The sequence below is a fragment of the Podarcis melisellensis genome (assembly GCF_964234715.1).
Source record: "Podarcis melisellensis genome assembly, chromosome: 15".
Taxonomy (NCBI): domain Eukaryota; kingdom Metazoa; phylum Chordata; class Lepidosauria; order Squamata; family Lacertidae; genus Podarcis; species Podarcis melisellensis.
Genome location: NC_138532.1, coordinates 41,450,955 through 41,475,089, shown reverse-complemented (window position 1 = coordinate 41,475,089; position 24,135 = coordinate 41,450,955). Strand labels below are relative to the sequence as shown.

At 48.4% G+C, this 24,135-nt stretch overlaps 1 protein-coding gene across 4 annotated transcripts in view; it reads left to right on the top strand.

Moving 5' to 3' along the window:
- Positions 1-21,734, top strand: part of LOC309357845 (multidrug and toxin extrusion protein 2-like) — a 36,100-nt gene extending 14,366 nt beyond the window's left edge. For 3 of the 4 annotated variants that reach the window (XM_081890406.1, XM_081890408.1, XM_081890409.1), the window contains exons 5-17: positions 3,283-3,325; positions 4,342-4,386; positions 5,065-5,162; positions 6,222-6,319; positions 6,984-7,097; positions 8,620-8,687; positions 10,729-10,837; positions 11,408-11,483; positions 12,404-12,473; positions 13,324-13,456; positions 16,968-17,062; positions 18,719-18,800; positions 20,890-21,734. In XM_081890406.1, coding sequence (XP_081746532.1) covers positions 3,283-3,325; positions 4,342-4,386; positions 5,065-5,162; positions 6,222-6,319; positions 6,984-7,097; positions 8,620-8,687; positions 10,729-10,837; positions 11,408-11,483; positions 12,404-12,473; positions 13,324-13,456; positions 16,968-17,062; positions 18,719-18,800; positions 20,890-21,122 — 1,264 coding nt within the window. In that variant the 3' untranslated portion in view covers positions 21,123-21,734. Of the gene's footprint in view, positions 1-3,282; positions 3,326-4,341; positions 4,387-5,064; positions 5,163-6,221; positions 6,320-6,983; positions 7,098-8,619; positions 8,688-10,728; positions 10,838-11,407; positions 11,484-12,403; positions 12,474-13,323; positions 13,489-14,639; positions 14,819-16,967; positions 17,063-18,718; positions 18,801-20,889 lie in introns of those variants that run through there. The other variant, XM_081890407.1, reaches the window with a different exon arrangement.
- Positions 21,735-24,135: the final 2,401 nt, after the last annotated feature.

The window sequence follows — 24,135 nt, the reverse complement described above, 5'->3', positions numbered from 1 at the left end:
CCGGCTGAGCTGTTTGCAGTCAGTTCTATTCCAGCTTACAAAATAAAGAGCTACTTGAAGAAATCGCTGTGCCGGCTGCTATGTCAATCCACAACTTAATATCCCCTTTGTTCCCTCTTAAAATACAAGACACAACACAGTCTTTATAAAAGTATAAAAGAGTTTACTCACGTTCTGTTCACAATATGATCCCAGAAGGCAGACAGCTTAAAAAGGTTACAGATAGGTAGCCGTGTTGGTCTGCCATAGTCAAAACAAAAAAATTCCTTCCAGTAGCACCTTCAAGACCAACTAAGTTAGTTCTTGGTATGAGCTTTCGTGTGCAGGCACACTTCTTCAGATACACAGATACACTGTGCATCTGAAGAAGTGTGCATGCACACGAAAGCTCATACCAAGAACTAACTTAGTTGGTCTTTAAGGTGCTACTGGAAGGAATTTTTTAGCTTAAAAAGGTAAAATACATTTAGAATCTATCTTGTAGCAAGATAGTCCTTATCTCCTCTCTTGGCTGGGAGCCAAGAGAGCATCCTTAGACGTTTCCTCATCGAAGGAAGATGGCAGAGAGAGAGAGATGGCTGCCTGCCCTGTGCTTTTATCATTTACCTGCACAGGTGAGGCCACACCCACCTCTGGTCACATGCGGAGGAAGTCCGTCCCCAGGAAGTTTACCTGCTTGCTAGACAGACATCCCTCCCCATGTTCTAACATGTACACTCTAGGAATGTTGTCATTGACTGCTCCTGTGTTTACATCCCACTTGATCCACCCTTCGCAGCTTTTCCTCAAACTGCTTCCCTCTTCCCATCTCCTGACACTGTTTTCCAAATCGGTTCCAAGCTCCTAGTCCTTAAGGTTTTCCGGCCTTTACGTGAGCGGCAAGTAAAACTGGAAAACTCCTCTGCCAAGCCTCTTTGCTCAAGTTATCTCCTGCTTGGACTACTGCAATGCGCTCTACGTGGGGCTCCCTTTGAAGGTGACCTGGAAACTGCAACTAACCCAGAATGCGGCAGCTAGACTGGTGACTGGGAGCGGCCGCCGAGACCACATAACACCGGTTTTGAAAGTCCTACATTGGCTCCCAGGACGTTTCCCAGCACAATTCAAAGTGTTGGTGCTGACTTTAAAAGCCCTAAACGCCTCGGTCCAGTATACCTGAAGGAGCGTCTCCACCCCCATCGTTCAGCCCGGACACTGAGGTCCAGCACCGACGGCCTTCTGGCGGTTCCCTCCCTGCAAGAAGTGAGGTTACAGGGAACCAGGCAGAGGGCCTTCTCGGTGGTGGTGCCTGCCCTGTGGAACGCCCTCCCACCAGGTGTCAAGGAAATAAACAACTATCTGACTTTTAGAAGACATGTGAAGGCAGCCCTGTTTGGGGAAGTTTTTAATGTTTGATGTTTTTTCGTGTTTTTTATGTTCTGTTGGGAGCTGCCCAGAGTGGCTGGGGAGACCCGGCCAGATGGGTGAGGTATAAGTAATAAATTATTATTATTATAAAGCACAGGTTCTGAAGCAAAACTGTGCCGCTGTGCAAGGCCCAAGGGCTGAAATCCTTAACACTTGCTAGAGTGCTAGTTCTACTCAGAGCAACCTACTTTTGAGCAAGGATGCTCACACCTGTACTGTTAAGGAACTAGATTTAACCTTTTGTAGCTGCCCTGAGAATCTGAAAGGAAGCTGGGCAAAGTGTCAGCCTCCCAACAATCTGGGAAACTCACCTTTCCCAGAATCTTTTGGGGTTTTTTTACAATCAGGCGTTTCTGCACAAGTTTGGTCTTTGCGTCCTTAAGGACTAGGAACTTAAAAAGAGCTGATCCTCGCTTTGAAGCCGGTTTGTGCTTTTGAGTAATTCGGTTTGCAGGACACACACAATTCTGCACTTCCTACTGTTGCTCCCTTCTGTTCTCACATTCGGGGCTTAAATCTCTGCTCCCTGGGCTTTGAGAACTCCCTATCCCTCTCTCTCTCTTTCTCAAGAGACATCTTCAGGACCTCAAACCTTCCTTCAGGTGGGCAGAAACACCTGATTAAAAAAACCCAAACATTTTCATAACTTCTGCTCTCCCGGTCACAAAAAAACACCTGAAGATTGGTTTGGGGTTCTTTTTGGTTTTTTTATTATAATTTTTATTAGTTTTTTTTAACATATCATTTTCAACAGTAATTAAACATACTTTTACATCTTATTCAAATTTTTGACTTCCATCAAGCCTGTCTGAAAATTTTCCAATCTAATCTCTTAGTTTGCATCTTCCTTATTACATTTCAAACTCATAGCCAATATCTCTATCTTTTTCTACTTTGTAACACTTCGTATATTTCTCCTTACAAAACTTCTTGTAGTCCTACTAGCATAATTTGTTGATTACAGTTGCTCTTCAAATAATTCATGTACTTCTTCCAATCTTCTGTAAATCTCGGGTCCCGCAGGTTTCGAATCCTTCCTGTCATTTTGTCCAATTCTGTGTAGTCCATTAATTTCGTCTGCCATTCTTCTTTCGTCGGAATTTCTTCTTGTTTCCATTTCTTTGCTAACAATACTCTTGCCGCTGTTGTTGCATATAAAAACAATTTAACATCTTGCCTATTAATGTCCTGACCTATAATACCAAGTAAAAAAGCTTCTGTTTTTTTAAAAAAATGTATATTTCAACATGTTGAAAGTTAGAAGATTGGTTTGCTTTAGCTATAAACAGTGGCGTAGCATGGGGGTGCAGGGGGGCCGGCCGCACTGGGCGCAACATCTGGGGATTAGGGGGCGCAAATCCACGGGTTAGGGGGCACAAATTACTTGCCTTGCCCCGGGTGCTGACAACCCACGCTACACCACTGGCTATAAACCAGGCTTCCTCAGCCTCGGCCCTCCAGCTGTTTTGAGACTACAATTCCCATCATCCCTGACTGCTGGTCCTGCTAGCTAGGGATCATGGGAGTTGTAGGCCAAAAACATCTGGAGGGCCGAGGTTGGAGAAGCCTGCTATAAACCTAACCTGCAGGGCTGTTGTGAGGCTAAAAGGGGGGGGGGGAGAGAAGAGCCATGCACACCACTTCAAGCTCCTTGAAGGACAAGGTGAACTATAAACGGAATGATAGACGGATGAATAATGGCATGAACTGGAGCCTACAGATCTGGGAGTCTACCTCTGGATAACTATCTGCAGGGTTGAATCCCTGCTTTGGATTCTCCTAGACCTGCGAGCTTCCGATGTAACCAATGAACCCGTTAAGTTCCTATCCGCTGTGCCTGGGAAGAAGAATAAAATTTCTGTTGATGTCTTTCAGGTTGACTCAGGTTTACGTGATGATATTTATTCCAGCACTCCCAGTAAGTGTTGTTTCTTTAAAAAATAAAAAAAAATCTCCCCTTCTTTGCTCTCTGCACCCCTCACCCAGATTCCTTGTTCCCGTTTACACTTGCCGTTTAAAGCAATTGCGATCTCAGAAGTGCCTTAAGTTCGCTTCGGGGAACTGTGTCTCAGAGATGGGGCTCGGATGTTAGTCCTTCATTTAGAAACAGATTCATACCCCGGCGTTTTCCCATATAGTTCTGGGCAGCTTCCGAAAGCAAGTAAAAATGCACGGAAGGATTTTTAGGTTTGCGGGTCATGGCTATTTAAAGGTAAAGGGACCCCTGACCCTTAGGTCCAGTCGTGGCCGACTCTGGGGTTGCGGCGCTCATCTCGCTTTACGGGCCGAGGGAGCCGGCATACAGCTTCTGGGTCATGTGGCCAGCATGACTAAGCCGCTTCTGGCGAACCAGAGCAGCGCACGGAGTGGTACCTATTTATCTACTTGCACTTTGACGTGCTTTTGAACTGCTAAGTTGGCAGGAGCAGGGACTGAGGAACGGAAGCTCACCCCATTGCGGGGATTCAAACCTTCTGATCGGCAAGTCCTAGGCTCTGTTTAACCCACAGCGCCACCCATGTCCCTGTCATGGCTATTTGGAAGCAGGCAAATCCAGGGAGGGCGATGCTGTCGATGGGCACTAGCCACAATGGCGATGATCCGCCTCTGCGGTCGGAGGCAGCTGCCGGCAATTGCAAGAGGGTGGAGAGTTCGAATCCTGCTTCCGGGCTTCCCACTGGGGTATTTGTTTGGCCTCCTAGAGAACAGGAGGCGAGAGAGGTCCCCTGGGCTCTTCTGACCATCTTATGACCTGCTAATCCGCCGACATGCTCTGTGGCATCCCAGTCCAAACTGGGAATTAACTGGGAATGCTGGGAATCATCTGGGGCAAGGGCAAAGGATTCTTCGGGCCTAGTTGCTCAAGTCAAGCCACCACCAAAAGAAATGTAATCTAACACGGTTCTGTGGTTTATTTCCCCCCACCCTTTCCAGGCAGCTTTCATCTATCAGCTACAAACCCGTTATTTGCAGAGCCAGGTATGGACCCATTCGCCTGCTTAGGGGGAGGTTGGGGGGGTCATTGCTGCGCCAAGGGGGTTGTGCAAATATTTCCTTTGGGATTTTGGATAGTCTAGGTAGTTGGCCTTGGTGAAGATTTGACGTTTTCATCCCCAAAAGGTTTTGATTTGAGTTTCTGCCGAAACGAGGCTGCATTTTAACACTGTATTTTAATCTTGTTTTTAAGTTTGATTTTAATCGATTGTTTTATACCTGGTGTTAGCTGCCCTCAGCCCGGTCTTGGCTGGGGAGGGCGGGGTATAAATAAAATATTATTATTATTATTATTATTATTATGAAATGTGTTTTTGGAGTGGGGTGGGGCAGTGGGAGGCCAGGCGCCAGCCGGCTCAGAGACCCTTTCCCAGCTTCTCATTTGATTTATTCTTTAGCAGCCTAACACAGTCAAGCACATTTTGAACCGTTAAAAGACTGCTGGGGGGGCTGGCGGGAGCAGAGAGGGATGCTGGAGAGACTTTCCAAATCTTTTGTCAACCTTTCCCCAAAGGGATCCAGGCCTGAGGGCAATTCCTCTGGGGTTTGGCGGTTGAGGGAGGTGGGGAGATGCAAACTGGGAGCCTTAACTGGGTGTGGGAAGGGGCTGGCTGGCTGGGGCGGTGTACTTAATTTCCCCTTTTTCTTCCCCCCGGATCCCAGGCTATCCTCCTGCCCCAGGTGATCATGGGCGTCGTGGCCAATATCCTGAACGTGATCATGAACACCGTCTTCCTTTACTCCTTTGGGCTAGGAGTGGTGTAAGTTCGGGGTTCAGGGTTCAGGTCTTGTTGCTAACACAGAAATTCCTGGACAGCTTGGGATCCGGTTTGCCCTTGCATAGACTTGTAAGATCTCTGGGGAAAGTTTTGCTCATGGTGACCCCGTGCCCTACAGGATATCACGGGGCTGCGACCCCCCAAACATTTGCCACCCTTGCCTCTGCAACAGGAGAAGCAACAGGCTGTTGACACCCTCCTTCTTTGATATCCAGTCTGTGAGCCATTTTGGTGTGGACGGGGTTAGACTAGATGGCCTTTGGGGTGCCTTCCCACAGTACAATTCTATGATTCTATGACACGCTGGCTTATTTCAATGCTAGGCAACCGGGGGCAGTGGGAGTGTTTTATCTGCTGTGTTACGGCCTGGGCACACATATCTGTGTGCATTTAAGGTCCCCATTCCTAATTTGCGGGTTGCCATCTGATTGGATTTCACTTTGAATCTGATTTGATTTTAGGTTGCATTTTTATTGATTGCTTGTTTTTATGGTAATATGTTATATATTTGATGTTAGCCGCTCTGAGCCCGGTTTTGGCCGGGGTGGGCGGGGTATAAATAAAATTCATTATTATTATTGTTGTTGTTATTATTACTATTATTACTACAGTGGTACCTCAGGTTAAGTACTTAATACGTTCTGGAGGTCCGTTCTTAACCTGAAACTGTTCTTAACCTGAAGCACCACTTTAGCTAATGGGGCCTCCCGCTGCTGCTGCGCCGCTGGAGCCCGATTTCTGTTCTTATCCTGAAGCAAAGTTCTTAACCTGAAGCACTATTTCTGGGTTAGCGGAGTCTGTAACCTGAAGTGTATGTAACCTGAGGTACCATTGTATCTCCTCCCTAATTTTAAAAAAAATGAAGCTAAGTTTCTAGTTCTCATGATTGCAAAGAAATCTGCTGCCAGCCCCGCCACCCACTCATAAAACTACATGGCAATGTGTTACTAGGACCACCAGCCTAAAGAAAAACCGAACCAGACGTTCTCTCAATTATTCCTTCCTCCTAACTTGCTTCAATTTTCCCTCACTGTTTCACAGGGGCTCTGCGTGGGCCAACACGCTGTCTCAGAATTTGCAGGCCCTCCTCCTCTTCCTGTATGTGTGGTGGAAGAAGATACACAAGGAGACCTGGGGAGGTATTATTTTATTATTATTATTATTATTAATTGCTTTTTATTAAAATTTATATACCACCATTCCTCCAAGGAGCTCAAAGAAGGCCATTCTGTCTCCCCCCTGTTTTATTTCCTCTCAACAACCCTGTGAGGTAGGCTAGGCCAGTGGCGTAGCGTGGGGGGCGCAGGGGGGCCCGGCCGCACCGGGCACAACATCTGGGGGGGGCACGCTCGCACTCGCAGCTCTCTGACCCTACTAAAATCCACGGGTTAGGGGGCGCAAATTACTTGCCTTGCCCCGGGTGCTGACAACCCACGCTACACCACTGGGCTAGGCTAAGAAACAGCGGCCAGCCGAAGGATCACCCGGTGGCTGAGTCGGGTTTTGAACGGTGGCCTCCGAGGTCCCTAGTCCAGCACTATAACTGTGACACCCACCCCTGGGCTCTCTGCGAGGCGTTAAACCTGGGGATTATTTTTTAATTTTTGCCTTCGACAAGGCAGCGTGGAAGGAGGGGAGAGCGAAACCCCTCTGGCAATGTCCTGTGCAGTTTGCGGGCGACTGCGGTGGGGAAAAAGCCTTTTAAGGGAGCCCCTTTGCAGTGATAGGTCAGGGTGGGTCACGTGACGCGCGGCCAATCAAAGCTTCTGGAATCTGGAAGCCTCTTTCTGCTGGTTCTTGCAGGCTGGACGCTGGACTGCTTGCAGGAGTGGGGCTCCTTCATCCGCCTGGCCCTTCCCAGCATGCTGATGATCTGCATCGAGTGGTGGACATTTGAGATCGGCAGCTTCCTGGCGGGTGAGGCTAAGGCCGTGTCTCTGTCTGCTTCCCTGTCCTGCATCTCTATTCCCCTGCTTCGTACCTTTCCAAGTCAACAAACCGCAGTACCCCTTTCTCGCCACGACCTGCGGCGGCACTGCAGAGCAGCACAGATCGGGCTCCCTGTTCCCTCAAGTCTTGCTGGTGCCCCAAATGCATCATTGCTCCCAGAGGCTAATCTTCCCTCTGTAGAATTACGGATCTGGCGCAGGACACTTTAGCTATTGGCTTCTCCTAAACTCAGATCCCCCTGGTGTAATATCCCTAGTGCTACAAGATTGTCACAAGTCTAAAATTGTCTATCCATAGCTTCACTCTTGTGGTTTATCACCACAACAGCTACTCGCTTTGGGTTTTAGTAAAGAAAGCAGTCTAATTTGTCAGCGCCTAAATGATACCGAAGAGGGACGCGGGTGGCGCTGTGGGTCAAACCGCAGAGCCTAGGGCTTGCAGATCAGAAGGTCGGTGGTTTGAATCCCCGCAATGGGGTGAGCTCCCGTTGCTCGGTCCCAGCTCCCACCAACCTAGCAGTTCGAAAGCATGTCAAAGTGCAAGTAGATAAATAGGTACCGCTCCAGCGGGAAGGTAAACGGTGCTTCTGTGCGCTGCTCTGGTTCGCCAGAAGCGGCTCAGTCATGCTGGCCACATGACCCAGAAGCTGTACGCCGGCTCCCTCGGCCAATAAAGGGAGATGAGCGCCGCAACCCCAGAGTCGGCCACAACTGGACCTAATGGTCAGGGGTCCCTTTACCTTTAAATGATACCGAGTGTCAGAACAACTTGGCCGCAATAAGGAACTTTTGCCCATGGCGTGACTATTTTCCACCTTCCCATTTTGACTCTCTGGCACCCGATCTGCATAACCTAGCAATTCTAAAATATAGACGCACTTTTACTCTCGCAAGATGGAATGTGTTGCCCTCGGCTGGACTCAAGGGACGATTCCAACAGATTCCACACAAAAAAACGCTTATGCCCCTGTGGAGATGGCAGTACAGAATCGGTGGTGCATGCCCTTCTGTCTTGCACTCCTTATAGAGACGAATGAGATTATCACCCCTCTTTTGCTGTCCATTCCGGGTCGCCCAACCACTGCCCCAGTGTCCTTTCTCTTGGCAGATCAAGATGAGCAGGTGACAGCAAAGGTTGCAAGGTTTTTAGCTATTTATCCGCTATTTGACTATTGATTCAAAACCCAAAAATGTATTTTATATAATTAACTTTTTATTTCTGTCCTTTGTATACCTTAATGTTGTTTTCCTGCTATGGCCGATAGCTGACGCAAATAAAGATTCATTCATTCATTCATTCTTGCTGGTGCAGAGAGTGAGCTGTGTCCAATTGGACCAGGCCAGGACCTCCTACCCATTCACACGTCTGCCATTAAGTCTAAAGACCAGCATCTCCCATCTCCTTATTTTTGGCCTCTGATGACTCACCTGCTTTCAGTTCTCCTCCATAATTCTTCTGTGTCTCCTTTTCTTCCTCTGTCCTCCCCAAGGCATGATCAGCGTGGTCGAATTGGGCGCTCAGTCCATCATCTACGAACTGGCTACGGTCGCATATCTGGTGAGGAATTGAATTTCCTAGTACTGAGTGAGCCATTTTCGGCTAGAACTCGCCGTGCCGTTATCTCTTCACTCCCGTTTTTATAAAAATTGCTGCTATTGTTCCAGTGACACCTGTTTATTTTGAATTCTCATTGCAGGTATTTGTTATACCTTAGTGGTTTGCACAACTTGGGCTTTTATACTTTGCAACACTATTTTGCAGCCCTTTTTTTGGCATGAATCATCCCAATCAGAGATCTGCACTGATTCATCGCCAGGCCAAATTCAAGTTGTTGCTGTTGTTAATTAAATTTGTATACCGCCTGATACACGTAGATCTCAGGGTAGTTCACAAAATAAAATTACAATATACCGTATTTTTCGCTCTATAGGGCGCACCTGACCATAGGGTGCACCTAGTTTTCAGAGAGGGAAATCAATGAAAAAAATATGATTCCCCCCCCCCCCCCAGCTCTGGGAGCAGCGGACAGGCTGCACGGATCCTGTGCACTTCTCCCAGACCTTCTCCCTGCAATTGCGGGAGGTGGGGGAATTCCCCCATCTCCCGCAAAAGCCCACAGGAGGGAGAAGGGACTGACTCGGCCAGTCAGTCCCTCCTTGGGGAAAAGCCCCCAAGAGCGGTGCGCTCTTTAAAGGCTGTGCGGCTCCTGCTGGCTTTTCTAGGAGGTGGGGGAATTCCCCCACCTCGTAGAAAAGCCCGCAGAAGCCGTGCAGCCTTTAAAGGGTGCGTGGCTTTTCGTGCTTTTGCGGGAGGTGGGGGAATTCCCCGATCTCCCGCAAAAGCCCACAGGAGCCGCGCACCCTTTAAAGAGCGCACAGCTCCTGCAGGCTTTTCGACCTTCCCGCTACCCCCCCGAGCCTGTGGGGCTGGCGGTGGGGGGAAGCGCTGCTTTCCCCCACCGCCAGCCTCAAAGACCAGACTCTCCTGGCTTCAGCGAAAGCAACGCGAAGCCTCCGGAGCACAAGCTTCGGAGGCTTCGCGTTGCTATCGCTGAAGCTAGGGAGCCTGCATTCGCTCCATAGGACGCACACACATTTCCCCTTAATTTTTGGAGGGGAAAAAGTTTGTCCTATAGAGCGAAAAATACGGTAAAAAGCACAAAATACGTAATTAAAATTAAAACAAATACTATTGGTATATAAAACCCTTAACAGCTTGTGACCAGTTTACCTGTGGGAATGCTTTACTCCCTATATGCCCTTCGATCTGTAGAACTGGCACGGCTACGCTCATTTCAAACTTTTAAGAGATTGTTCTTTTAGTATGGCATCACCTACCCTTGGGAACTCACTGTACACATTTTGGTGCCTCCTCCAAACATTATTTTAGGCAAGCCTGTCCAGTCCTGTAGAATATTGACCTGTGTTTTAATCTGGTTGTTTTTTTAAAAAAAAAAAACCAGTTTTTTGTTGATTTTAGTTGTTTTTGAAGCTTTTAAATAGCTGTTTTTAACTGGGAGGAGAGATCGGTTGCTGAAAATTTCATTGCTTTGATATTTTTGTAAACCGCCTTGCGGTGTGTGTGTGTGTGGTTTTGTATTCCGTTTTAAAATTCAGCGGTGTATAAATTTTACGAAACAAAATAGACGTGCTTACTGAATAGGCATCACCACACACTTTTGAGTAAACATCCCTAGAATTGCACTGTTGGGGCCATTTTCTCTCTCCCCCCCCCCCAACGCACAACTTCAAAAAAGAAACTCTCCAAATCCAGTCATACCTCAGGTTACAGCCGCTTCAGGTTGCGTTTTTTTGGATTATGGACCTGCCAAAACCCGGAAGTACTGGAACGGGTTACTTCTGGGTTTCGGCAGCCGCGCATGTGCAGAAGCGCTAAATTGCACTTTGTGCATGTGCAGAAGTCCAAAATCACAACCCGCACAGACACACTGCTGCGGGTTGCGAACGCTGTGGGTTGCGAACTGCATCCACTGTACTTTTTTTTAGCCTTAAAGGGGCTGCTGCTTTCGCTCCTCGCTCCCTTTGACTGCAGAACATTTTGCCCCCTTGGTTAATCCCCTCTCCTGTAACCCCACCAGCTACCGCAAGGCATGAGCGTTGCCTCCAGCGTCCGAGTGGGGAACGCCCTGGGGGCCGGTGACGTCCAGCAAGCCAAACTGTCCTGCATCACGGGGCTCCTCTGCACGGGTGTGTATGTCTCTTTAAGGCTGTCCCAGTCCCTCTGGTAGTGGGCGGAGCTCTCTTTCCCAGGAAGGGTTCATCCTTAAAGGGGCAGCGTCCCCTAATCTCAAGGGAAGAGAACCCTCTTCCCCCGTCTGAAAGCTACATATTCTCACAAGCGAGCTTCTGGGGGCCGTGTGATAGTGATGGGAAGGGCCAGAGACAAAGAGATCGAGAGAGAGAGGGTGAAAGAACAGGTGCAAGGGGTTTCTAAGCACCCATTCCTATCGGCCGTCCTGCAGAACCATCTTGGGAAAAGGGGCAGGGCTTGGGGAGGCGGGGCCTGGAGTGTCCCAAGGGCCGGACAGAGAGCCACGGAGGGCCGCATTCAGAGGAGCTCTTTAAATACTGTTGCATTTTTTAATGTGTGACATTTTAGTGTATTTTTGGTCTTTGTTGGAAGCCGCCCAGAGTGGCTGGGGAAACCCAGCCAGATGGGCGGGGTACAAATAATTAATAATAATAATAATAATAATAATAATAATAATAATAATAATTTTAAAACGCTTCTGATCTGATCTTTCTCTCCTGTCCCAGGTGTGTTTGCTATGGTGTTTGCTGGCCTCCTGGCAGCCGTGAAGGACGTGGTAGCCTACGTCTTTACCAGCGACAGGTAGGTCATTCAAACCCGGAGCAGGAAATTCTTTAGGCATTGACCTGGGCAAATCGGCGGACAGCTCAGCGGTCCATGAGAGAACTAAAAAATTCCAAACTTAAAAATGGAAAGCGTAACGCTGGTGGTCAACAAAAAAGGTTTAAAGACTCTCTCAAAAGAATGTGTTTCCCCGACAACTGGGAAACGCTGGCCTGTGAGCGCTCCAGTTGGAGAACAGCCTTTGCCAAAGGCGTCATGGGCTTTGAAGACACTCGAACTCAGGACGCAAGGGAGAAACGTGCTAAGAGGAAGGCACGCTTGGCAAATCCACACTGTGATCAGCTCCTGCCCGGAAACCCATGTCCCCACTGCGGAAGGACGTGTGGATCCAGAATTGGCCTCCACAGTCACTTACGGACTCACTGTTAAGACCACGTTTATGGAAGACAATCTTACTCAGCTACAAGTGGTCGCCAAAGAAGATGTTTAAACACAAAATGCATTAAAAGATGGACAAAACAGCAACCAATAATACATAATTATGGAGGAGAAAATTACACAAAATTTGAGATTTTGACAGGGACTAGAACCTCCAAACCCATATTTATTTGATTTGGCATTTTTTTATTACAGCAGAGACATCTTTTTCAAAGCAACCCTTTTGTAAGCCTGGCAAATGCGAAACTATACTTGATGATCTGATAAGGCTGATATTCTTTACTGGGACTTGGTTATTTTAACCCGTTTTAAATTGGGCTCATCCTACATGCCTATTTTGTAGCTTTGTTTTTCATCTTTTAATTTTTTTCTGTTATTGTTATCTCTGTTTTATATATGTTATGAAATAATGCTTTTTTTTAAAAAAAAAACCTCTACCAAAAAAAAAAGCTCACCTTCTTTCCCTGCCCATTCTCAGTCTTGTCTTTGCTCCCCGACAGAGAGATCATCGCCCTGGTTGCCAAAGTGATGATGATTTTCGCCCCTTTCCACCTGCTGGATGCAATAGCGGTGAGTTCAGTACAGCATGAATTGGTACCCAGGGCTGCAAACCCCGTAGTTCCACTAGTAGTTCCACTAGGGGGCAGCACAAGCACAGAATGTGGTTCTTCCTTTTCCTGTTCTCACGTTTAAAACTTAGCAAGCTTCTAGACCTCATGTTCGTAAACATATTTTTGAAGACATTCGCCCAGACAATCTCGGCTGCCAAATAAACCTTTCCAGGGTTTGAAGATCTAGTTTTTTTATTGTCCCAACACTGCCCCAGCCCCAGCAAGCAAAAATTTCTCATAAATAATTTTCGGATGGAATGTAAAGGTAGAGGAGTTGTTCAAATGGATTCAGCTTGCCTAATATAAGGAGCTTTCCTGTTAAAATTATTGGACTTAGCTGAGGTGGCAACGTTGGCGTGTTTAATCAGAGAAAAACATTTTTCAATATTTACGAAAGATTGGAAACCCCTTATAGACTCTATGTGAAAAAAGAAAATGGAACTGTTGATATCTGGGTTAGAATTAAACATTGGTTTATAGAACCATTGAGTCTTATCTTGGAGTGGATGTTTTAAATAATTTTCTATATTTAGCTGACAGATGAAGAATCGGAAGTACTTTCTTTCTTTCTTTTCCCCTTCTCCTTTCTTCATTTTGGTTTGTGTTTTATTTGGATTAGTTTTTTAAAACTTTGATAAAAAGATATTGGATATTAATCTCTGTAATTTTTTCAAACTTTAATATGTATTTATTTTTAAGAAAAAAAACCAAGCCTTTGAGGTAGGCCAGGGTCTTGACGCTCTCCCACGCTGACACTGTTGCTGAACTGGTATAATTTTAGCCCCCTCTCCTTCTCATCCCCTCTCCAGGCCACCTGCGGCGGAATACTGAGAGGAGCTGGAAAGCAGAAGATTGGTGCCATCGCCAACGCCATCGGCTATTACACCATTGGGCTTCCCATTGGCATCACACTTATGTTTAGGTACAAGCTTGGAGTGATGGGTACGTATCTCAGCAGGCCAACGCAAGCTGACGTGGTCTGCTTAAAAAGAAAGAAAAAGAAATTTAATTTAATACCTGCTGGTCATTTTTTTCTAAGAGGCATCAAGGATTGTGTGTGCTTGTTCACCTCTTCCCTCCTCATCCTGTTTTCCTTTTGTGTCGTGCCTTTTTTATATTTATTCTAAGCCTGAGGGCAGGGACTATCACTCACTCCAGGAGCCGTGCTGATCGAAGAGCAGGATATAAATGCTTTCAACAAATGGGGGGGGGGAGAGCAAGGCCTTTGTTTGGGACCTGCCACTAGGTCCCTTCGCTCAGCTGTCTCCAAGATTGAGCCAGTCCAGGTGGGGGGAACCTGTGGCTCTTCCAGATGGTGCTGAACTACAACTCCCATCAGCCCTAGCAAGCATGCCTAATGACCAGAGATGATGGGAGCTGTAGTTCAGCAGCATTAGGAGGGCCAAAGTTTCCCTCACACCTTTGTATTTATTATAATAATAAATAATAATAAAATTTTATTCATATCCTGCCCTCCCCAGCCAAAGCCGGGCTCAGAGCTGCTAACAACAGTAAAACGATACAACATTCTAAAATCAGTTCATTATAAAATCAGTTCAAATCAGATTAATGGCAACCATTGGGCTAGAGTTCTGTGAAGGTTGCCAAAGGAGGGGGTCAGGCTGTGCCTTGGCCAAAGGCCTGGTGGAACAGCTCTGTCTTGCAGGCCCTGCGGAAAGATGTCAAGTCCCGCAGGGCCCTAGTCTCTTGTGACAGAGCTTTCCACCAGATAGGGGCCACACCCGAAAAAGCCCTGGCTCTGGTTGAGGCAAGCCTAACCTCCCTGTGGCCCGGGACCTCCAATATGTTATTTGACCGTAAGTTTCTCTGTGGGACATACCAGGAGAGGCAGTCCGATAGGTACGAGGGTCCTAGGCCGTATAGGGCTTTAAAGGTTAAAACCAGCACCTTGAACCTGATCCTGCACTCCACTGGGAGCCAGTGCAGCTGGTATAGCACCGGGTGAATGTGATCTTGCAGCGAGGACCCAGTCAGGAGTCTCGCCGCGGCATTCTGCACCCGCTGGAGTTTCTGGGTCAGTCTCAAGGGCAGCCCCACGTAGAGCGAGTTACAATAATCCAGTCTGGAGGTGACCGTCGCGTGGATCACAGTGGCTGTGTATTAGGATGCTGCCTTATGCCAAGTCAAGTTGGACAACCCAATACTACCTGCTCTGACTGGCAGAGCACCACTCACTTTGGGAACTGCTGATTTAACATTTGTTGTAGTTCCAAAAACACCTGGGGTGAGGTGCACCAGGTTTGTTTGTTTTTTAAATGATTTTTATTGGCTTTACATATAATCGGGTTATGTAACATCAGATCCTCTTATTTTATCTCTTTGGCTCAACTGAGCCTGACGACTTCCTCCCGTCTGATGGTTTACAACAGGCATCCCCAACCTTCGGCCCTCCAGATGTTTTGGACTACAATTCCCATCATCCCTGACCACTGGTCCTGTTAGCTAGGGATCATGGGAGTTGTAGGCCAAAACATCTGGAGGGCTGCAGGTTAGGGATGTTGAATGGTTTCTTTATTTTTTAAAAAAATACTTTTTATTGATTTTCACAAACATAACAAAATTACGGTAAATAAAACTTCAACTTTTACATTCAACGTGTTGAATGGTTTCTTTAAATATTAAGGTTCATCATTGTTTCACAAGATGTGTGCCTCTTTAAAGGCCAGAGCAAATAACATTGCCTAGTTTTACAGCTGTGAAGCCGTATAGCAGGTGATGTTAAGTTGTATTAATTAAGCCGTGTCAGCAATTAGGTATTGTATATAAAGAGCAGCATGTAGCTCTCTCAGTCCCCTGGTGAATGGGATGGTGGATGGGTCATGCTTATTGATATAATGTAATTTAGTGTAAAAGGGTTTTTTGTTTTTGTTATTAAAGCCTAGCAAAAGTTACTTTTGCGTTTCTTGAACGTGTGGTCTCCCCAGCACACCTTCTGCAGCGAAACTAGTCTGCAAAATAACCAACAGGGGATGCCTGGTTTACAAAATTAAACTTTGCATCTTTACATTTCGCTTTGTTTCCTATCCTTGTTATATCATTACAGTGGTACCTTGGGTTAAGAATTTAATTCGTTCCAGATGTCCGTTCTTAACCTGAAACTGTTCTTAACCTGAAGCACCACTTTAGCTAATGGGGCCTCCTGCCGCACGATTTCTGTTCTCATCCTGAAGCAAAGTTCTTAACCCGAGGTACTATTTCTGGGTTAGCAGAGTCTGTAACCTGAAGCATATGTAACCTGAAGCATATGTAACCTGAGGTATTACTGTACCTAAAATATTAACTTAATCAGCCTGAATATGTAGCAATTTCCTCTTACAAATCTTCAGATAGCCCTGCTATAATGATGTTAACTGCTTACAATTGTCTTTCAAACATAATATAAATTTGTTCCAGTCCTTTTGGAATGTTTGGTCTCGCTGGTTCTGAATTCTTCCTGTCAGTTTCGCCAGTTCTGCAAAGTCCATCATCCTCATCTGCCACTCTGCTTTTGTTGGGGTGCACCGGGTTTGGGAAGCCTGACGTGTACACAGAATAAATAAATACTCTAACCCTACTGGACGGTTCAGGGACGCGGGTGGGGCTGTGGGTTTAACCACAGAGCCTAGGACTTGCCGATCAGAAGGTCGGCGGTTCGAATCCCCGCGACGGGGTAAGCTCCCGTTGCTCAGTCCCTACTCCTGCAACCTAGTACCGTATTTTTCGCCCCATGGGATGCACTTTTTCCCCTCCAAAAATGAAGGGGAAATGTGTGTGCGTCCTATGCGAGTGCAGGCTTTCGCTGAAGCCTGGAGAGCGAGAGGCATCGGTGCGCACCAACCCCTCTCGCTCTTCAGGCTTCAGGAAGCTATCCGCAAGCCTCGCACGCCCGTCAGGAGTTCCCGCGGGTTCACAAGGCTTGCGGGCAGCAGCCTGCAGCCCGAAGCACGGGGCGCCCTCCGGAGGGTGCCCCGTGCTTTGGGCAGGTGTGCGCAAGGCTTGGGGCGGCAGCCGCGGCTGGGGGGGGGGAATATTTTTTTTATTCAGGTGTGTCCTATGGGCTGATGCGCCCTATAGGACGAAAAATACGGTAGTTTGAAAGCACATCAAAGAGCAAGTAGATAAATAGGTACCGCTCCAGCGGGAAGGTAAACGGCATTTCCATGCGCTGCTCTGGTTCGCCAGAAGCGGCTTAGTCATGCTGGCCACATGAAAGCACATGAAAGTGCAAGTGGGAAGGTAAACGGCGTTTCCGTGCGCTGCTCTGGTTCGCCAGAAGCGGCTTAGTCCTGCTGGCCACATGACCCGGAAGCTGTACGCCGGCTCCCTCTGCCAATAAAGCGAGATGAGCATTGCAACCCCAGAGTCGGCCACGACTGGACCTAACTGTCAGGGGTCCCTTTACCTTTCCTAGACGGTTCATCTGAGGGATCTTGTTCTATCTCTCTCTCTCTAGGCCTGTGGACGGGGCTGATCGTCTGTATCTCCCTCCAAGCCGCCTCTTTCCTGGTCCTCGTCCTGCGAGCCGACTGGAAAAAGGCCTCGGAAGAGGTGAGGCTTGAGAGCACCGGTTCCTTTGGTTTCCATAAGTGGGTGGGTCCCAGCACCCCCAAGTGGAAAGGGGGCACCTCTTGGAATCATGGAGGAGCGGTAGAGCTGGAAAGGGACACCCAAAGGACATCTAGCTCAACCCCTTGGAAAGAAACGCGGGGGAAGAATCCTTGACGGCTGGCCACCCAACCTCTGCTTAAAAGCCAGAGGAGATCGTCTGACAGCTTCCGAGGTTGTCCGTTCCCCTGTTGAATGGCTCTGATCATCCTTCCTGTTGTTTAGTGAGAATCTCCTTTCTCGCAACGTGAATCTCTTGCTTCGAGTCCTATCGTCCAGAGCAGCAGAATAATAATAATAATACAGTGGACGCTCGGGTTGCGAATGTGATCCGTGCGGGATGCACATTCGCAACCCACAGCATCCACAACCCGCAGCGGCGTGGCTGTGAATGCGTGGGTTGCGATTCAGTGCTTCTGCGCATGCACAAAGCGTGATTTAGTGCTTCTGTGCATGCACAACCGCCGAAACCCAGAGGTAACCCTTCCTGGTTTCAGTGGGTGCGTAACCCGAAAAAACGCAACCTGAAGCTTCTGTAACCCGAGGTATGACTGCACAGTCAAACCCTGGTTGTTGAACGTAATCTGTTCCGGAAGCACGTTCTGCTTCCAAAACGTTTGACAACCGAGGCGCGGTTTCTGATTGGCTGCAGGAGCTTCGAGCAGAAGCCGTGCCGGATGTTTGGCTTCTGAAAAACATTCGAAAACCGGAGCATTTACTTCTGGGTTTTTGGCATTCGGGAGCCGAAGCGTTCCAAAACGGAAGCGTTCGGGATCCGAGGTTTGACTGTAACAACAATAGCATCATCAATAGTAATTTTATTGCTTAAATGCTGTCCATCTAACTGGGTTCCCCCAGCCACTCTGTGCAGCTCCCAACAAAATATTAAAAAGAACATGTGGTCTGAGAGCTGCCCAGAGTGTTTGGCCCCTGCTGGATTGATGCAAAAAGACAAGTATCCTCTTCCGCCATGGGGGGTGCTGAACTCTCGGCCCCACAGGAGCTCTTCCTTCCTCAGTTCCCCGAAAGAGACACAAAAGGTTTTTGTGTGTTTCTTGGGCTCTGTTTTCCTTTAGAAGTTTCCCACCCCAGTTTGTTGTTTTAAGGCAAAGGTGTGTTGCCGAGGTGTGAAAAGTGCCATTAGGCCCACAAACCTGATGATCCAAATTAAAATGTTGGGATTCTGTTCCCGGCTTCCAGCTGAGAGGCAACAGGGGGGGGGGGGCGAGCTTTCCTCAGAAGTTGGAAATCAAGACCGCTAAGCTATCCGTCCCCATTATTCCCAGCGGGACTGTTTTGAGCAGGACTAGCATGGGAGACAGCCTTCGCAGGAGACATACTGAAATTAGCTGCCCTTAATTAGGCGAACCCATTAACTTCAAGGGGTCTACTCTAGGTAAGATGAGAGCTGGACAGTACCCAGTACTTTTTGGAGAGATGTGCAGTTGTGAAATTATTCAGGCATCTAATGAAAGGCGACTTAGTGAGCCTTGATTGGGATTTCATGGGAAATGTATGCTATGGGTGTTAACCCCGAGATATCTCCTCTCTCTCTCGCTCCTTCTCTCCCCCCCCCATCCCAATTTTTTCATCTCCTAGGCTCAGAGCCGAGCAGGGCTGACAGCCAGACTACAAACCGGCAGTTCTGAAGACATTTCTGCTAATAAACCGGTGCCTTTAGGTAATTTTTCAATGGGGGTGGGAATGAAAGGGGTTGAGAGTATGATATATATATTTTTTTGGGGGGGGAGAGATGAATGGGGCTGGGAAGGATTCATTTTCCCACTTGTCCCCGATTATATAAAGGTCAGGTGGGGCACAGAGGAGAGCGGAGCTTGCAACATTTTTCCACCTTCGCTGCATCAAGCAGTTGGTCCCTTCCTTTCCTGCCCCGACCTGGCCACAGTGATCCAAGCGACAGTCATCTCCAGGCTTGACTACTGTAATTCGCTCTATGCGGGGCTGCCCCTGAAGCTGTCCCAGAAACTCCAGCGGGTGCAGAATGCTGCAGCGAGGCTCCTCACGGGGTCCCTGCCATGGGAGCATATTCACCCAGTGCTTTTCAAGCTGCACTGGCTTCCAGTGGAGTACAGGGTCAGATTTAAGGTGCTGCTTTTGACCTTTAAAGCCCTTCACGGCCTAGAACCCTCATACCTACGGGACCACCTCTCCTGGTATGCCCCACGGAGAGCCTCAAGGTCCATAAATAGCAACACCCTAGAGCCCTAAGGAAGTCAGATTAGCCTCAATCAGAGCCAGGGCCTTTTCAACACTGGCTCCGGCCTGGTGGAACGCTCTGCCTCATGAGACCAGGGCCCTGCAGGATCTGATTTCTTTCCACAGGGCCTGTAAGACCCTGGCCTTTGGAGACCCTTGAAGTCAATTTGATTCCCTCCCCCTATTTCTTTTTCCTTTTTCCTTTCTCCTCCTGTGATGAGGCTGCATTTTAATATTTTAATGTTTCAATATTTTAATGTTGTATTTTAATCTTGTTTTTAAGTTGTATTCATTCAACTTGTTTTTATTATTGCTTGTTAGGCGCCCTGAACCCAGCCTTGGCTGGGGAGGACGGGGTATAAATAAAAATTATCATTATTAAAGTTTCGCTTTTAAAACTCAGTTCCTCGCAAGACAGCTTGATCACCATGACTGCTCTTCCCTGTGCGATACGTGGCCCAGGGCAGGTTTCCAAGGGTTAAGTTCCTAGAATTGTGGGGTTGGATGGGGCCCCCGGGGGTCATCCGGCCTAGCCCCCTGGCCATGCCGGAATCGCGGCTCACGAATCGCCGAGAGATGGCTCACCCTGGCTTCCACTTTGCCTCTTGACCTCCTCTGCTTCTCCCTCTGTTTCTGGACTGCTCTCTGCCACGGCCTCTTCCTGCTCACTAAGCCCTGTTCGGATACCTCCTCCTCCCATTCTTCTCCCTCTTTGGGCTCTGAGCCTTCTTCCCTTGGGGGACCCCCAGCTCATTCCCCACATCTCTGCGCCCAACCAGACAATGACATACAGCAATGAAAGGGGTAAGATTGGGAAATAATAATAATTTTATTCATTCATTCATTCATTCATTCCCTGCCCATCTGGCTGGATATCCCCAGCCACTCTGGGCAGCTTCCAACAGGATATTAAAAACACAGTAAAAGATCAAACATTTAAAACTTCCCTTAGCAGGGCTGCCTTCAGATGTCTTCTAAAAGTCAGATAGTTGTTTATTTCCTTGACATCTGGTGGGAGGGCGTTCCACAGGGCAGGTGCCACCACCGAGAAGGCCCTCTGCCTGGTTCCCTGTAACTTGGCTTCTCGCAGGTAGGGAACCGCCAGAGGGCCCTCAGAGCTGGACCTCAGTGTCCAGGCAGAACGATGGGGGTGGAGATGCTCCTTCAGGTATACTGAGCCGTTTAGGGCTTTAAAGATCAGCACCAACACTTTGAATTGTGCCCGGAAATATCCTGGGAGCCATGCAGGTCTTTCAAGACCGGTGTTATGTGGTCTCGGCGGCCGCCCCCAGTCCCCAGTCTAGCTGCCGCATTCTGGATTAGTTGTAGTTTCCAGGTCACCTTCAAAGGTAGCCCCACGTAGAGCGCATTGCAGTAGTCCAAGCGGGAGATAACCAGAGCAGTGATGGAGAGAGAAAAGGGGCGAAAAACCCTTTCCTTTTTGCAACTGCAGCCTTACACACTGCCAGCACGCGGCCCGCAACCGATTTCCCCTTCCTGGATTGCGGAAAAGCCGCCCCCCTGAACTAACGACAAGGTTTTCTACCCCACAGCCTACCTCACGATGGAAACTGAAGTCCCCAACGGAGACGCTCTCAGCGGCATGGACCACGTAATGGAGCACCCGCCGCAAGACCAGCTGATTCCCCCGGAAGAGCTCACTTCGTCTCGCGTGGAAGTCCTGTCCGGGAAGCAGCTCCTATTGCACCGGGGGCTGGCTGTGGCGTTGGCCATCACCGTTTTGGTCGCAGGCGTCCTGATCCGCCTCCTGTTGCAGAACAGGTAAGGCGCTGAGGGGCAGCAGGCGGACCCTGTCGAGGGCAGAAGACGGCTGGGAACTCTCTTCAATTTTGGAGGAACCCCTTTCCTTCCTGGGACTCAGCCAGGTGTGTGTCGCACAAAGAGAACCACTTAACCAGTCGCCCTTGGCCTGAAGGATGGGGGAATATTTCCTGAGCTGCTCTGCTTTCGTTGGGAAGAGCTGGCCGACTCAAGAAAAGGATAATCGGGTACCACTATGAGGATGCTCAACCGATGGGTGACTGTTACTCAGTTCCTCTTTTCCTGGAAGTTTATTTTTGACCAGACTTTCCCCCTGGCAACTCAAATCTTTTTTGAGTCTCTCCCCACACCTTTTAAAAAAATATTCCAATAACCAGCCTGCGGTTGTTGAACCCCGAGGCGCGAGATCAAGGACTCTGTTCATGCCGCAGGCTTTATTTTCTTGAGATGTAGACCCTGCCGGGTTTATGCGTCGCGAGCTCGGTGCTCGTTAAGTTTCCTTTGGCAACCTCTAGCCGAAAACGCACCTTTTCTGTGCCCCCCTTTTCCCAGTAATTCTGCATTTTGGTATGGTTCAGGGTTTTTATGAATAAACCGAGTTTTTCTGAGTTATTTTCATAGATTGCCAGGTGAAGTGCTTCTTTGATGACGCGGGCAGATGTTCTGGCCCGGGTGTGTGGGAAACGTCAGCCCGAGCTGAACTACAACTCTCCTCCGCTGCAGCAAGGGTGTTGGGAGTTGTAGTTCAGCAACGTCCGGAGGGGGACAAAGGCTCCCCGTGCCTGTTCTGCCCCAACAGACATTACTAAATAACAAGTGGGAGCTGTAACAAAGTGCTGCCGGCTGTTCAGGTTGCTAGCCCGTCTGCCGTAAACTCCCCTCCTTTCCCCCAAAAGGCCCTTGGTGCTCCAATAATAATAATAACATTTTTTTATTTATACCCCACCCTTCCCGGTTCAAAAACCAGGCTCAGGGCGGCTGACAACAAATTTAAAACAATTATAAAAGCAGCATAAAATACAGTATAAAAACATGAATAACAATAAAATTCAAAAATCAATTTAGGGGAAATAAGCTTTAGATAATCCCCAGGGCTAGCTGGCTGAATTGGTCCTACCTGGGCCAGCGAAGAGGCCAGGGGAGAATTAGCTGTGGGGTTTCAGAGCGGGTGATCTTCATAAAAGGGGAGGGGGAGGGAAGAGAAGGGAAATAAAAGATCAGGTTGAATTCAAATTAAAAGCCAGGCGGAATAGCTCTGTCTTACAGGCCCGACGGAAGGAGGTTAAATCCTGAAGGGCCCCAGTCTCATGGGACAGAGCATTCCACCAGGTCGGAGCCATCACTGAAAAGGCCCTAGCCACTAACTGCCTGTGCTCAGGCCTCATTGCTGGGTTTTTGAAGCTCCGCTCTCTTGCTTGGGGTTATTTTTGTTGGATGATTGAGGGCAGATTAAAGAATGCAGCTTACTCCTACGAGAGGCAGCGATGGCTACCAGTCTCGATGGCTTTAAAGGAGGATTGTTGATGTTGTTGTTTAGTCGTGTCCGCCTCTTCGTGACCCCATGAACCAGAGCACGCCAGGCACTCCTGTCTTCCACTGCCTCCCACAGTTTGGTCAAACTCATGCTGGTCGCTTCAAGAACACTGTCCAACCATATCACCCTCTGTCGTCCCCTTCTCCTTGCGCCCTACATCTTTCCCAACATCAGGGTCTTTTCCAGGGAGTCTTCTCTTCTCATGAGGTGGCCAAAGTCTTGGAGCCTCAGCTTCAGGATCTGTCCTTCCAGTGAGCACTCAGGGCTGATTTCCTTCAGAATGGAGAGGTTTGATCTTCTTGCAGTCCATGGGACTCTCAAGAGTCTCCTCCAGCACCATAATTCAAAAGCATCCATTCTTCGGCGATCAGCCTTCTTGATGGTCCAGCTCTCACTTCCATACATCACTACTGGGAAAACCATGGCTTTAACTCTATGTTGGCAATATTGTTGGCAAGGTGATGTCTCTGCTAAAGGAGGATTAGATAAATTCATAAAGGAAAAGGCTACTGGCTAGAATGGCTCTGTTCTGCCCTCCGCAGCCATGCTTCTGAATGCTGGTTGCTGAAAACTACAGCAGGGGAGAGTTGCTCTTTTGCTCGGATCCTGCCTGCTTGGTTTCCCTTTGGGACACCTGGCTGGCCAGTGTGAGAACAGAATGCTGGACTAGACGGGCCATTGGCCTGATCCAGCTGTATTTTCTTACATTCTGCAGATTGTATTTTGCATTTCTGCAAATGCCTCCCGCTGGTGCAAGGACCCGGCGTAAGAATCCTTTGCCCTCCAATTGCTGCTGAGCTACAACTCCCATCATCCTTGGCCATTAGCCTTGTTGGCTCAGTGCTGGTGGGAGTTATAGTTTAGTGACACCCTGTAGGAGCCAAACCTTCCCTGCTCCTGGCAGGGAGTTTGCTATTAGTAAAGGTAAAGGGACCCCTGACCATTGGGTCCAGTCGTGGCCGACTCTGGGGTTGCGGCGCTCATCTCACTTTACTGGCCAAGGGAGCCGGCGTACAGCTTCTGGGTCATGTGGCCAGCAGGACTAAGCCGCTTCTGGCGAACCAGAGCAGCGCACGGAAACGCCATTTACCTTCCCACTGGAGCGGTACCTATTTATCTACTTGCACTTTCATGTGCTTTTGAACTGCTAGGTTGGCAGGAGCAGGGACCGAGCAACAGGAGCTCACCCCATCACGGGGATTTGAACCGCCGACCTTCTGATCGGCAAGTCCTAGGCTCTGTAGTTTAACCCACAGCGCCACCTGTGTCGCTTGCTATTAGTATGTATCAGAAATAGAGCGGGGAGACAGGGATCCTCGAACATACAGATGTTGTCCAGCTCTCATCGGCCCCAGCCAACATGCTCCGTCACTGAGCTACAACCCTAAGCTTGAAAATTAAAACAAGATTCCAGTCCTCATGGTTCCCCTTTTGAATTAAGGCCCTTCCCCAGCAAGGAACCACCTGGTCATAGGAAAGCAAA